This window comes from Eurytemora carolleeae, unplaced genomic scaffold (assembly GCF_000591075.1).
Source record: "Eurytemora carolleeae unplaced genomic scaffold, Eaff_2.0 scaffold135, whole genome shotgun sequence".
Classification (NCBI taxonomy): Eukaryota; Metazoa; Arthropoda; class Copepoda; order Calanoida; family Temoridae; genus Eurytemora; species Eurytemora carolleeae.
In genome coordinates, this window is record NW_019396194.1 from 297,270 (window position 1) to 313,769 (window position 16,500).

At 31.9% G+C, this 16,500-nt stretch overlaps 1 protein-coding gene across 1 annotated transcript in view; it reads right to left on the reverse strand.

The window, feature by feature from the left end:
- Window positions 1–979: 979 nt before the first annotated feature.
- LOC111697830 (diacylglycerol kinase theta) overlaps window positions 980–16,500 on the reverse strand; it is a 47,743-nt gene continuing 32,222 nt past the window's right edge. The window contains exons 23-36 of the mRNA XM_023467957.1: window positions 16,300–16,469; window positions 15,614–15,705; window positions 14,994–15,078; window positions 14,551–14,587; window positions 14,117–14,199; window positions 13,619–13,745; window positions 12,777–12,932; window positions 12,363–12,406; window positions 12,079–12,143; window positions 11,740–11,816; window positions 8,884–9,040; window positions 8,364–8,408; window positions 7,224–7,286; window positions 980–2,704 (exon numbers count right to left, since the gene is read on the reverse strand). Coding sequence (XP_023323725.1) covers window positions 2,516–2,704; window positions 7,224–7,286; window positions 8,364–8,408; window positions 8,884–9,040; window positions 11,740–11,816; window positions 12,079–12,143; window positions 12,363–12,406; window positions 12,777–12,932; window positions 13,619–13,745; window positions 14,117–14,199; window positions 14,551–14,587; window positions 14,994–15,078; window positions 15,614–15,705; window positions 16,300–16,469 — 1,390 coding nt within the window. The 3' untranslated portion in view covers window positions 980–2,515. The remainder of the gene's footprint in view (window positions 2,705–7,223; window positions 7,287–8,363; window positions 8,409–8,883; window positions 9,041–11,739; window positions 11,817–12,078; window positions 12,144–12,362; window positions 12,407–12,776; window positions 12,933–13,618; window positions 13,746–14,116; window positions 14,200–14,550; window positions 14,588–14,993; window positions 15,079–15,613; window positions 15,706–16,299; window positions 16,470–16,500) is intronic.

Consider the following 16,500-nt stretch of genomic DNA (forward strand, 5'->3'; position numbering starts at 1 on the left):
ACAAGAACATGAAACTCATCTATAAGTACACATGAATTTGTACAACTAATAAGAAGGCGCAGGAAAAGTTCAACGAAATAAGCAATTACAATCAACTGTACATAAAATACGGATAGTTTAGAATCACATGATATCGTATATGGAGGAAGGAAGGGGCTTTAATGTAATAACAAGTTTAATTTCTTTATGAAAATTAGGTTCATCAACTGCAGATTGGCCAAGCCAATGATTGTAGGAATGAGGAATTCAAAATACAAGCAAGTGCAGTTTTTGGCAGATAATCTTAGGAGGGAGAATACAATTAGAAAAGGGATTAAATACAGTTTGGAGAGTAATGTTAAAGAACGGATACATCAAATAGAGGTCAAATAGAATAGATTGATCTTAGGAAGGGGAGAGTTTGATCTTGGAAGGGTTGAGTTTGATCTTAGGAAGGGGTGAGTTTGATCTGTAGAAGAGATGAGTTTGATCTTAGGAGGGGTTGAGTTTGATCTTAGGAAGGGTTGAGATTGATCTGTGGAAGGGTTGGTTTTGATCTTAGGAAGTGTTGAGTTTGATCTTAGGAAGGGTTGAGTTTGATCTTAGGAAGGGTTGAGCTTATCTGTGGAAGGGTTGAGTTTGATCTTAGGAAGGGTTGAGTTTGATCTGTGGAAGGGTTGAGTTTGATCTGTTGAAGGGAAAAATAAAAACAGTTTAGAAGGTGATTATATCTTGGAAGAGCTTTCTGTTCTACTAAGATTAAGTTTGATTGTAATATCTTGGTATATAAATAATTAAAGTTTTCGAACTTAGATTTGAACAAATTACGCGTTGATGGATTTTTCAAGAGACATATTTCTAAAAAAAAACATTATAATGTATTATCTTTAATTTTAAGCAAAAACCAAATGATTTGAGGTTATACATACGACTATTTTAGAAATGTCTGCCCTTTTGCTGAACAAAGCTATAACAAGTTAAAAACCATAATAATGTGGACTGAACAGTGAACAATTTAATTAATCATAGGAATCTGTAATACAAATGGTTTCGTACATATATGTACACAATTAAATTTACAAGACTCCCAATGCTGGGAAAATGGTCACAGTGTATACGTAACAAATAACATCAATACCTTGAGAAACAATTAACACACACATCACATTAACAGGTGTGAAAACTATACCAAAGTGTTAACATATATATGTAATGTGATCCAAACTATGACAACTTGTAGGAACATCTAAAGTGATCACATGATCATGTCTGCCAGTCTGGGAACAGTTCGGACCACAACATAATGTAAACAATTATGGGAGCAAACACCAATACCAAGTCCTTGGAGGAAAACAACGCTTTGCAATGTTGTTTTCGAATAGAAATTATATATATAATCGGAAAGTCGGCCCATAACTTGGCGTACTTTTGGAGTATTTTGGCACTGGAACTGGTAAATTATTTTTGAAAAATTCTCATTTCATTCACTCAATTCAGTGGACTAAAAAATATATAGGAAGAAACAATGTATTGGCAAGTAATATCTTGAGTTTAAATGCGCTTTGAGTGTGAACCATCTCTGTATATATACTGTGTAGTTTAATTGCCAAAAATAGGTCGGCCATTTTATATTTTTGGCGGGAAGTTTTTTCATGCGTAGCACAGCAGAAAAGCTAAGGAGACATTAAATAGGGTGGATTTTAATAAACTGATCTCTAGTGATCTCTAAAACATAAATTGTGGGTTCGGACGAACATTAAATAGACATATCTTTACTTTCATTCAGAGATCTTTCATAAACTATTTAGACAGTTAAAAGTAATAATAAGAGTTATGAAAAATATTAAATATACTCTGAAAACATATGTAAATAAAATGAAAAATATAAAAAATAGAACTTAAAACTTAATTAATTAATAAAAGTATTTTCCAAAATATACAAAATAGATAGAAGACCAGTTTTGCAATAGCAATGATTCAATGTATGTGTGCTGTGTATAGTGTACACTGTACAGTTTGTTTACATTCCTACCAGCAGAGCCAGAACTTTGAACAAACTCCCAAATTTCCTTTCAGGGGTTATAACAATTTTAAAGATTTTATTTGAATACATAGAAGCTGCAATTACTCTTTCCTTCATAGCTTTTGATGTTAAGCAACACCTTAAGAACATTATGGATTGAGTTTATGTAAAATTAGCTGGTTATGAGTTTTTCACGATTAAACTTGTTGTGCAAACTTTTGGCAGACATAGCTCATTTGATCTTTCTCGCTGTCCTCAATTTTATATTCAAGTTAAAGAAAAAATCTAAAATTTAAGAATGTATCTGAAATCACAAAAAAAACACAAAATTAACAAAATCAATGAAAAGTTAAAATGTCTGCCTGCTCACAAAATGATTGTGACATGAATAAAATGTAACTTTCATGAACATTTGATTATTTTTTACTTTTGAAAAACGAACACCTGTATTGTAAAAAGAATTGATTAAGAAATTAGCTTATACAGTTGACAATACAGTCAGCTGACTAGGATTTAAACAGCTGTTGCGTGGCTGGGTGAGTCGCACAAATCCGCCAAATTAAGAGGAGGAGATTGGTGGGGAGGAGCACTGGAGGGTACAGGTGGAGTTGAACTGCTCCTTACAGGAGTGATTGGAAGATTAGTCGGAGGAGCTGTATTACGACGCTTCACCTTGTGCTTTTGCTTCTTCAGCATTGTAGCCTGGAAAAAACAACTTTATGTATGTAGGGTTAATAAATTTATATGAAATTGCATGTGTCATTGCAATTAAAATTCAGTTCTCTAGATGTATTTGTTCACAAACATGAAAACAGGTCTAGAGAAAAGTTAATTCACACATAAAGCTAAAGTAACATGCAAAAAAATATGCGAGGTGTGCAACTTCTCATGCAATTTTTCTTATCCTAATAAACTATACTTGCTTTAATTTCTTCCTTACAAAATATAATCTATACAGAATATTTTAAGATGTAAGACTTTCTTTTCAGGTAAACTTGGAAGAACCACTGTTGATACAAAATAAACATTTTGCCCCATCTAGAGTATAATGGATACACATTAGCTTCCCCATCTAGAGTATAATGGATACACATTAGCTTCCCCCTCTAGAGTATAATGGATACACATTAGCTTCCCCCTCTAGAGTATAATGGATACACATTAGCTTCCCCCTCTAGAGTATAATGGATACACATTAGCTCCCCCCTCTAGAGTATATGGATACACCTTACCTCCTACCCCTTCTAGAGTATATGGATACACCTTACCTCCTACTCCCTCTAGATTTTATGGATACACCTTACCTCCTACCCCCTCTAGATTTTATGGATACATCTTACCTCCTACCCCCTCTAGAGTATATGGATACACCTTACCTCCTACCACCTCTAGATTTTATGGATACACCTTACCTCCTGCCCCCTCTAGAGTATAATGGATACACATTAGCTCCCCCCTCTAGAGTATAATGGATACACATTAGCTCCCCCCTCTAGAGTATATGGATACACCTTACCTCCTACCTCCTCTGGAGTATATGGATACACATTACCTCCTACCCCTCTAGAGTATATGGATACACCTTACCTCTTACCCCCTCTAGAGTATATGGATACACCTTATCTCCTACCCCTTCTAGATTTTATGGATACACCTTACTTCCTACCCCCTCTAGAGTATATGGATACACCTTACCTCCTGCAGCCTTCCCCCTCTAAAATATATGGATACACCTTACCTCCTGCCCCCTCTAGATGTCGTCTTTTCATCTTGATTTTCTTCAGCATTGATGCCTGGAATACAGGGTTCTCTAGTTCTACTTTACCTTGGTCTAATTTTGTCACAATACCCATTTAAAAACCCGTGGTTTTAGATAGGGGACAGAGAACACCATTAGCTTTAGAAGTGATTGGAACTAGTTTTACTTTAATCCAGTTTTTAGTTATTATCGATCGCTCAATCGGGTAGCAGAACAAATGTGCACATTTTTTACAGCTTGCAAGTGCAATTGTGCTATTTTTGCGGTTGTGATTGTGGAAAAAGTTGCGCCTAGACACGTGGTGACGTGATACTTTGGGCTGTGTAAGTTGGATGCCTGCAGAGTTTAAGTGAAAAATAAAAAATAATAATGCAATACTAATATAGAGGCGTGTAGCCGTATCTGAGACCCTTCTCTTGCAGAAAGAATACAAAGCTTAAGAATTTATAGGAATAGGTTAGAAAAGATATATAGTGTAGATATATCCATATATATTAAGTTGTAATCTCTGTTTGGATGTTTGTATGTCCGATCATAACTCATGAAACTCATTGACTAATTCGCCTCAAATTTTGATTGGGGAACTCGTGAATGTTCTCAGCTTGGATTTAAAATTCTAAGTTGAGTGGGTTATCTTTAATAAGAAAAAAAATCCGGACAACGGTGGGTTCCCAAGTTAGTATATAAATAAATCATTATTCGGTGATTACCACAAAAAGTGAAATATGACCAAATTGGATCCATTTAAAATTTAACAAATTTAACACCATAAACTTATATGTTCTTTGTCCCTTACCTAAAACCAGAAATTTTCCCGTAAATAGGGCCAGAAGTTAACACATATTTAAAACAACTTTCCAAAGATGAAAATACAGATAATATTATTTTTAAGCCACAATTGAAGTGATTTATTAAGATTCTAAATAAACATTAAGATAATATAAAGTCTTAGACAAAGCAAAAATATTATTCACACACATATATATAATAGTATAATTCTTTTTTAATAAAAAATGTGAAGTTAACAACTGAAATATATGTATATATATATGTATATGTATATATTTATATATATACATACTAGCTGAAGGGCCCGGCGATGCCCGTGGGGAAAAAATAAAAATCTAGAAACAAAAAATTGAAAAAAAAATTATTTTAGCCCATAATACCCCCCAGCCACCCATATGTGACCACACAAAAATTTCAGCCCATTCGGTCCAGCCGTTTGGCCGGCCATAGGCACAAATATATATGAATGTCTTGCTTTATTATAAAGATAGAAGGGCGAGAGAAACAGCACAAAGGGAGAATAAAGGGTGAAAAGCATAAAAATAAGATTTTACAATGAGAAGTCAGTGTTTCATTAATTTAAAGGCATGCATGTATAATCAAAGTAAAAAATGTACAGCCTAAAAGGAAGATATGTATTACTGGGCCCAAAATGATCAAGATGTTTTCAGCAATTCGTTCAAACCAAATTTTTAAAAATATTACAGTTGTGAGAGATTATATCAAAAAAATTTAGACGACTATTTATTTCAGTTTTCATTGTTAACCAGCTTTTTTCAATTACAAGTTTACTTGTAATTGAAGAGATTCTTTTTTAATTTAAATCTTCTCTTGACTTGATATATGTTTCAAGAAAGGCATGAACGAGTAACAACAGTTCCCTTTATAGGGAGTGACCGGCTATGTAAGGTAGTTGAACTGAGTATGTAGTGTTGTGGAAAACTTCTTTCGGAAACGTTTTCAGAATTAGTTTCTTTTTAATTATTAAATAACGTCAACGAAAAATAAAGTAAAAATTATATCTAATTAGATGGTTAGGAACATATTTCTCAAAAGAAATTTGTCAATGAATCAATGCTAGAATCCATTATTTCGTTTTCATCATTCTATTGAATTTCTTATTTTCTTTGAATGTATTCGCAGATTTCTTAACATTCTTAAAATGTTGTCTTTTCAATAATGTTCCAGAAAATCTGCAGAAAATCTTTGTGAATAATGAGAAACCAGAATGATGAGAAAATAGATACTAATAATTGAACAAGATTACTTATTTTCGATGATAAGATTAATTTTTAATTTCTCAACCTGTTCCTAAAAAAATAATTAGTTTACTGCAGAATTTTTTTTACATTTTATGTCGTCGTTATTTAATAATTAAATAAAAAACTAATTCTGAAAACGTATCCACCCCAAAGTAGGAGTTTTGAACGTCGAATTTGCGCTCAAACTCAGGATTTACAGATCTTTAAAAAGTTTAATATGTCTTAAATGAATCCGAAAGAAGTTTTCCACAACACTGCATACTCAGTTCAACTACCTTACATAGCCGGTCTGTCCCTTTAAACCTTTTTCTGATTAATGTGGAAGACATCGTCGTTTTATAGTTTTCAAAGTGTTTAATTCTGACAATTTCTTCTTTATTGTCTCTGAAGCTAGTCTCATAAGAGAGAAGCCACAAATGAAAATAATCAAGTTTTAAATAGAAAATGATTAATATATGATACATTCTTGATCAGATCGAGGTTATTTAAGTACTGTTGCGAATAAGAAATCCCATTCTATATAAATTGAGAGTCAATTCAAATAATGTGGACAGTTACTTAATTTATGACACCTTACTAAACATCAATGCTTGATCCTGACTTTTGCATGTAACATTGTAACAATGCTTCAACAGTTCAGGCGTGTGATTTCAAATATGATTCCAATCCCTGTATACGCCCAGAATACTGTCGAGAATAGAAGAACATGCCTCACAAGAAACTAACATAAACATTGATCTGTGCACACTGAGTGCTAATTAAAAACCTTAATAAGGGATGATCTAAAAAGTATTTCAAAACCTTTAATTACTTAGTAATTGTACAATTTCGTAAGAAAAATATCTTGAGTAAAAATAAAGTAACGGGTTCAAGTACTTTTTAGAAAAGTTTCCCTTTAAAGGGAATGTCGTTGTAACTTTAAGTAACCATCCAATTAAAAAGGAACAGGTTCAATTGACAACAGTAATTCAGCAGAAGAAAAAGGAACAGGTTTAATTAAAGGAACAGGTTCAATTAAAAAGGAACAGGTTCAATTAAAGGAACAGGTTCAATTAAAGGAACAGGTTCAATTAAAGGAACAGGTTCAATTAAAGGAACAGGTTCAATTAAAGGAACAGGTTCAATTAAAGGAACAGGTTCAATTAAAGGAACAGGTTCAATTAAAGGAACAGGTTCAATTAAAGGAACAAGTTCAATTGACAACAGTACTTCAGCAGAAGAAAGGCTGAACTAACTTATGTAGAAAATCATTTTCAAAAAAGAGAAAAATAGATATTTAAATCAAACTTGATCAGACATTGCTTTAAAGGTTACTGTTGTAAATCCGACATAAGTTCTATAAATGGAAGGGCAGTTGAAATTACGCCTACAGTCCCTTTAATACTTTATTATAAAAATAAATATATTCTACCTTTAAAGCAGATTTGAGAACAACAATATCTCCAGCAGGCTGGATCCAGGGCTCCCCATCAACCTAGATATAGTCGCATAATTAGACAAGATAATATAAATTTGGTATTAAATACCCTTTCCTCCAAATGGGAGAAAAAGTTGAGAAAATTGAAAATTCATACTTTACCCCCCCTCTTCCCCCCCATTATTGTACTTTTCATTCAAAAGAATATTTATCCCCATCTCAGCAAAATAATAAGTTTGTTTCCGTTTTGTGCAGAACAGTGAGTACTGACTGAACTAGTTTACTAGGATATTTATACTCCTAAAAGATCTAACTAGAACTGTTTCGCATCCACCTGATGCGATAAGGATCAGTTTATCATCCCTGTGCAACCGTCTTATTTACACCCCTGGATTCAATATCTGTTCCAAGAAGAAAGAAGATTCCAGAAGACCAGTTTTTTTCTAGTTTGCATATTATAACTGGTTTGAGATCTGTACTGCGCACGGAACTCAACTAGTATTATCAAAGATTTTGTAGTTGACACAGCGTATATTGTCTCTACGTTTTATTTATTTTACTGTGAAGTGTTTCGAGGATCAATGTGGTGAGTTATCCTCATAAATATTCTTTATAAATGCTTATTATTGATATTTACTCCAAAGATTATATTCGTATGCTGCAGTTTTTTAATGCCTAATTAAGATAGTTTGTTTAGCTCAAAGTAAAATATGATAAACGTTTAGGTACTTAAAGCTTTTTCTATAGCCTTGTATTCGTTCTTTCGATCTATACAAATGTTTTGTAGATTGAACTGTGCAATAAAACTTGAAGATTGAGTTCATTTTGGAGAGATCTAAGAGCAGAGCAGCTTACCGTCAGATCCGCAGAAACACCACGTGGTATATATACTTTAATCTAGGGCAACTGGGTAGTTGCGAAACAAAAACAGTCAGGGGCGTATACAGGACTTTTCAGGTTAGGTTGGGAGGGGGGAGGGGGTGCTGAGGTGGGATCCACTATTTTTGACATTCCATCTCATATGGGGCAATCATACCTTTTAATTTTCAAGGGGTGCCTTAGCCCCCGGCCAACAGCGCCCCTTTAATTTACAAAGCACACAATAAATAAAACCAGAGATAAAGTCACTTATACCTGCACTGGTACTTCTCTGTTCATGTGGATCTTTAAATGGCTTCCCTAAAATAACAACAAATGAAAAGAATCGAAAATCTGCAGTTAAAAAAATATAATTATTAAAACTTGCATTGTTAAAAGCCAAAAAAGAGTTCAACAATTAACATCTTTTTGCTTTACATTCAGAGCATAGACGTTTTTTTTGAATTTATATAAAAATATCTTGATAAAGCACTTTCTTAACTTTCTTAAAGAACTGTTGATGAAATTAAAAGCGACCCTCCATGTCCAATTCATAACAGTCATGTTAAACCTTAAAAATTTTGCTTTCTACAAAAGTGATGAATTCTGAGTCGGTCGCGTTGATTTCTTCTTCTCCTACTATGCATAAATCCGCAATAAGTCGATAAGTTAGAAAAGAAAAGATAACTCAAACTAAGGTTTAAGGGATACCGCTATGAGTCTGACATTTAAACTGGGGGTCTTTTTAAAAATTACGGTTGGCGTCTTTTAAAAAAAAGAATTGAATAAAAATTACCTGTGCTATACGTATAGCTGATCTTAGCCCTGACTGTATCTGTCCAAGATGAACCATCCCTGTGACTCCAACCACCTCCAACATACCGTCCCAATGATTGGGTTTGGAAAACTTATCATCTTTCTCCAGACCCCAGGGGTTGGCCCCAGATCCCCAACTAAATTTATTTATATATAATGTAAACCAGCACGGTTTCATGCCCGTTGTACATTATACTTATTCAGTATTGTACATAAATAGTAGAAAACACAGACCTAAACCTAATCCAGGGTTCAGTTGTCTTTTAGAAAGTCTAAACATAGAGCCACGCTCATATCTAGTGTGGATACAAGAAAAGAGAAAAGCTCAAGATAATGGTTAGTCGGAGCGGTGCAGCTGCCCCGGGTAAGAGCAGAGAGGTGATACCGGTTACCAAGACACGGAGAATAACGGATCCTCATCCATGTTTAAAACCCTGATAGGGTTAATAACTTAGTTTTGATGAAGGAATTGGAAAGGCTGGTTATGGAAGAATATGTCCGCCAACCAAGGAGGAGAAATACAATAACAGAGTTCAATCTTTCGATAACTCTGATAGAATTAAGGCTCATACAAATCCAATCAAATCCAATCAAATCATAAGTTACTCCAGTAGTGGATCGGAGTTTCAAGTCCTCTCCGTGTCCTGGTTTTTCAGCCCGGACTTCTCTGTTAGTTATACATTATTTCCTACTTCGAATTTCCGAACCAAATCTGAGCCATGCCCCACTTAAGAACAACTATCATTGAAGAGTTGACACCCATGAGTTTTAAGTTCGAATGATGAGGCTCACTTAGTCCAAAGTGAATAAATACTAAAGTGGAACAGACTAAGGGAACGACGACAGGTTGGGCCATAAGGTTTAATTTGGTTTGGAAATAATTTCATGAAAAGATTTCGTTTGGAAAGTAAAGACTAGAAAAAATAGACTAAAGACCCATGTAAATGTCGTCTTCAGATAGAAATACGAAATTTTCACGATTTAAAATCAAAATTTTTTGGACGTTTCTATGAAGTTTATATGTAAATACTATTTAGTAGATAATTAGAATAATAATTCCTTCTATTATTTATCACCTCATGATATTTAGAATAATAATTCCTTCTACTAGTTATTACCTCATGATATTTAGAAAAATAATTCCTTCTATTATTTATAACCTCATGATATTTAGAATAATAATTCCTTCCATTATTTATCACCTCATGATATTTAGAATAATAATTCCTTCTATTATTTATCACCACATGATAATTAGAATAATAATTCCTTCTATTATTTATCACCTCATGATAATTAGAATAATAATTCCTTATATTATTTATTACCACATGATAATTAGAATAATAATTCCTTATATTATTTATTACCACATGATAATTAGAATAATAATTCCTTCTATCATTTATCACCACATGATAATTAGAATAATAATTTCTTCAATTATTTACCACCTCATTATATTTAGAATAATAATTCCTTCTATTATTTATCACCTCATGATAATTAGAATAATAATTCCTTCTATTATTTATCACCACATGATGATTAGAATAATAATTCCTTATATTTATTATTACCTCATGATAATTAGAATAATAATTTCTTCTATTATTTATCACCTCATGATATTTAGAATAATAATTCCTTCTATTATTTATCACCTCATGATAATTAGAATAATAATTTCTTCTATTATTCATCACCACATGATAATTAGAATAATAATTCCTTCTATTATTTATCACCACATGATAAATAGAATAATAATTCCTTCTATTATTTATCAAATCATGATATTTAGAATAATAATTCCTTCTATTATTTATCACCTCATGATAATTAGAGTAATAAGTCCTTCTATTATTTTTCACCACATGATAATTAGAATAATAATTCCTACTATAATTTATCACCTCATGATATTTAGAATAATAATTCCTACTATTATTTATCACCACATGATAATTAGAATAATAATTCCTTCTATTATTTATAACCTTATGATATTTAGAATAATAACTCCTTCTATTATTTATCACCTCATGTTATTTTGAATAATAATTCCTTTTATTAGTTATTACCACATGATAATTACAATAATAATTCCTTCTATTATTTATCCCCTCATGATATTTAGAATAATAATTCGTTATATTAATTATTACCTCGTGATATTTGGAATAATAATTCGTTATATTATTTATTACCTCATGATATTTAGAATAATAAATCCTTCGATTAGTTATGACCTCATGATGTTAAAAATGATAATTCCTTTTATTAGTTATTACCTCATGATATTAAGAATAATAATCATATTAGTTAATACCACATTATATTTAGAATAATAATTTCTTCTTTTAATTATTACCTCATGATATTTAGAATAATAATTCCTTTTATTAGTTATAACCTCATGATGTTTAGAATAATAATTCCTTCTATTAATTATTACCTCATGATATTTTTAATAATAATTCATTCTATTAGATATTACCTCATGATATTTAGAATAATAATTTCTTCTTTTAATTATTACCTCATGATATTTAGAATAAAAATTCCTTTTATTAGTTATGACCTCATGATGTTTAGAATGATAATTCCTTCTATTTGTTATTTCCTCATGATGTTAAGAATAATAATTCCTTCTATTAATTATTACCTCATGATATTTTGAATAATAATTCCTTCTATTAGATATTACCTCATGATATTTAGAAAAATAACTCCTGCTATTAATTATTACCTCATGATATTTTGAATATTAATTCCTTCTATTAGATATTACCATATGATATTAAGAACAATAATTCCTTCTATTAATTATTACCTCATGATATTTAGAATAATAATTCCTTCTATTGGAGGGAGTTCAACATTATTCCCATCCACCTCTAATTTGAGAACCTAGATTTTAAACAAACAATAAATCAATCAAGTAAAATCATTTTCAGGTAGAACACTTTTCAATTGCGGGTTCATTATTCAAGGACATGATTATAAAATCAATCTTTAATCTTCACAATGATTTTTTCCCATTTTGTTTAGACTGATAGCAAGGAGCGCAAAAAAAATAAGTGATATATTAATAACTTAGGAAAAATATATGATTTTTAGCACATTCATCAAACCAAACCAACAGTTGTATAATCCGGATACAAGATGTTACCTTGTGAAGATCTTTACACATTTTTCTTCCGACCATTTTCCTCAATGAAACTTTGACGTAAACGCCTGAAAAAACAAATTTTATAAACCTAGATAAATAAATTCACTTCTATATATAAATTTGGCTTGTCTGTCTGTTTGTCTGTCTGTTTGTTTGTATCCAATAAACGTCAAAACGGCTGAACCGATCGGGCCCAAATTTTTTGTGGGACATCTAGGGACCCCAGGGAAGGTTTATGAATGAATTCCAACGATATTTCCTTTAAAGAAGTTTATGCTGTTTACCTTTATTATGCAGACGAGAATTAAACTTTTCAGGTTTCTCCTCCCTATACAGTTTACATAGAGATTAATAGAGATATTATTCATAGAGTATATACAAGAATAGAACTACTGTTTATAGAGTGTATATATAAATAGCATAAGTATTAATTAAGTGTTATACAGTGATAACTAATATAACATGAAATGATTGTCATCTTCACTCTTTTCTTTAGAACTTCCTCTAAGAATTTGGCGATTAAGATTAAAAATTATTCTTAAATTAGGCATTTAAAACAAAAGAAATAACGAAAACAACAATCATTATATTATTTTTTTTTATATTGGATACCACAGCATTATATTTCTTTGAGCTACAATGTCACATTTTTCTTTCATACTTGTAGGAGAACACTGTGTAAAACATTAAGGTCCTGCCTGGCATTATGAAAATCTAAGCAAAGATCGGCATCAAGCCCTAGACCAAAGTAGTTGTTCATCACGAATATTTGTGCATTATCTTCATTAGTTTGTGCTGAGGATATCAGGGGCTTTCCATCAGCTCCAGGTGTCCCAGATTCATCAGACAGGGGCCTAGAAATTAATAAATAAATTTATATTATATCTTTAACAAATCATGTTATTATAAACAGACTCAAACAAATTTACGAGAGATTAACCCAATTAAGAAATAATTGAAATAATAAGATTATTTGAAAATTCAAAACATGCAAAATATAGTGGGGAATGAGTCTGCAATTAAGCTTCTTAATACAGAAGACGACATTTAAAAACATAAAACCACATTAAGTTTTTGTTTTTTACNATTACTTTAATGTTTGGTTAACTACCCCTTTTCCAACTGAATACTACTCCTTGTCTCCACCTACCTGAATACTGCCCCTTGTCTCCACCTACCTGAAAACTACTTCTTGTCTACACCTACGTGATTACTACCTCTGTCTCCACCTACCTGATTACTACCCCCTGTCTCCATCTACCTGAATACTTTCCCTTGTCTCCACTTACCTGAAAACTACCTCTTGTCTCCACCTACCTGAATACTACCCCTAGTCTCGCCCTAGCTGAAAACTACTTCTTGTCTACACCTACCTGAATACTACCCCCTGTCCCCACCTACCTGATACTACCCCCTGTCTTCACCTACCTGAATACTACCCCTTGTCTCCACCTACCTGAATACTACCCCCTGTCTCCACCTACCTGAATACTACCCCCTGTCTCCACCTACCTGAATACTACCCCCTATCTCCACCTACCTGAATACTACAGTCCATCTATCTAGACGTATCTCCTCTGCTTCTATAACATCTCTCAATAAGGATTGTGGATCCTCGTCACCTCCATATCCTGGTCCCCATCTTAGTACACGCGCTAAATCATTCCCTAAACATAGTCTTGTTTATAATTTTGGTTTGTTTCTTGATAGTTTTGGATAGCTTTTTGATTTTTTTTCTGCATACATTTTCTGTCAGGGTCAAAAATTTGGCATATCGTAAAAAAGCAAATGTTTTGAACAATAATTAACTCATGTTCTACTACTTTATTCACATCACTAACTACACATAGTAGTTCTATAACATACCAACACTCGCACTTTTTTCATCGAAGACTACAATTTAAAACTTTATTTAATTTTTCATAAACTAAAAAACTTGGAAGGCTTGATAAATAATGAAATTTACGATGAAAAGCGCTTAGTTTAAAAATGATTAATTGCTGTTTTTCTGCTTACTGTTCCTGGATCCCCCAGTTACCTGTTCCAAGGGGTACAATTGCACAAGGAGGGTTAGAGCACTGGGAGTCCTGTCCTACATTATCCAAACACTGTAGAACCCATCTAAACACATATATACAATTAATTTTATCCTTTTATATGTTTTGATGTTTATATGTTTGTTTATATGTTTATATGTTTATATGTTTATATGTCTATATGTTTACATGTTTATATGTTTATATGTTTTGATGTTGTGTGTTTGTTTATATGTTTATATGTTTATATGTATGTATTTTTATATGTTTATATGTAAATATGTTTATATGTGTATATGTTTATATGTAGCTAGAAAAAATGTTGTCTTAAACCTGAACAATCCTTTTATTCTTTATTTACCCAGGTAAAGATCCATAATCCCTTCAATCTATATTTACCACTGAAAAGGTCCTAATCCCTTAAATCTTTATTTACCCCTGTAAAGGTTCACATCCCTCATCTATATTTACCCCTGTAAAGGTTCACATCCCTAATCTATATTTACCCCTGCTAAAGGTCCATTCCTTTCATATATTTACCTCTGTACAAATCTACAACCCCTTTAATTGATATTTACTTTGGTAAAGGCCCATAATCCCTTTAATCTATATTTACACCTGTAAAGGTCCATTTTCCCTTTAATCTATATTCACCCTGGTAAAGTCTACAATCCCTTTAATCTATATTTACCCCTGTAAAGGTTCATAATCCCTTTAATCTATGTTTACCCCTGTAAAGGTTCATAATCCCTTTAATCTATATTCACCCTGGTAAAGGTCTACAATTCCTGTAATCTATAATTACCCCTGTAAAGGTTCATAATCCCATTAATCTATATTAACCCTTGTAAAGGTCTACAATCTCTTTAATCTATATTTACCCTGGTAAAGGACCTCCGACTGAAAGATCAAAAACTTGGTAGGGATTTAAGAGTTTCCGGAAACTAGAAATCAACTGTAAACCCTAAAATTTAAAAAACTTGTTAAATATGTCAAATCTAAACAGAAAACGCATTATTTGGTGCTTACAGCCAATATTTTAATCCAATGTTCCTTTTATACAAAAAAAAGCTAAATTTTCCTAGGCAAATTTCTAACAGATTTAAAAATTGCCTTTTTTAAAATAATTAATTTTTGCCAAATTGACAATCAAAAAGAATAGAAGTTTTGTACAAATAATCAAATTGTTCTTTTAGTTGTTTAGTAAATGATTCAGAATAATTGAAAAGATCAACTTTGTTTTTTTCTACATCATGGTTAATTATTCCACAGGGTCACCCACAAAGGGTAAAACTTCAGAGACGACTGGACAGAATTTAAATTCGTAAATCAATGCAATTCTTAAATTACTTCCTTTTTAGTCAAATTATTAACTATACAATCGTTATATTTTAGGAGTTTCAACTGTCGTCATTAAAATCTCATTCTTTGTGTGCAACCCTGTATTGTTTGTTAGTAGTTGAAAGCAAACTAATAATGAATTTTAATTAAAATGTAACCTGACAACCCCCTGATTTTACATTCACGAAAACAAGAAGCGGAACTGTTTTCACAGGTATCATAGAGGGGTCAATAGTCGGGAGCATAATCACTAGATAAACAAGAATTTAAAGATTGATTAGATGCAGTGGCAGGCGTTTATATCAATACCATGCCAACACTTTCTTTTTTAGCTTAGCTCTTTTTCAGCAGAGAAAAATTAAAGAAGTAAATAAAGATTATGATTTTTATGCAAGATTGAAATCTTAAATATTTTCACTCTCCTCTTTTAAAAGAGACCGAGAAGAAGAACAATTTAAGCAATTTCTGAAGTATAACCGGATAGATTTGCTTTCAACAGCTCGCGCGTAAACTAAAAAAGGAAGCTACGAGGTCACAAAGTCGTATCACTAAATAAATTTGACTTTTCTTCATTGTCTATAGTTCGCAGTGAAATATTCTTTGTTTATTAAATACTAGATAAATTGATGAGAGCTTCAGAAGATAAATCTTGAAAACTGAAAATAAAAATTCTCAACCAATCTAAAGGTAATAGGAAGTTGCTTATTATTTTCGTCAAACATTTGAAATTTAAATATTATTTAATTATTTTCTCTCGAGATGTATGTTAATACAGTTCTTAGGGGCTCATGGAGCTTTCTTTTATAGTGGTTGGAAAATTACGGTATATACTTTTTTCCCTTACCTAAAAGATTTTTATCTTCATATACCCTGTTCTTTAGTGTTTCATACGCATCCACAGCACTATTAGAACTGTTGAACGTGATAACCATTGAACCATATTCATAATATATTGGTCCTAGACTCAGAGCTCTTTCATCTAAACAATATAAAACATTATTAAGAGTGTCCATGCTCAATTCACAACCTGAATACGCCTCTCTTA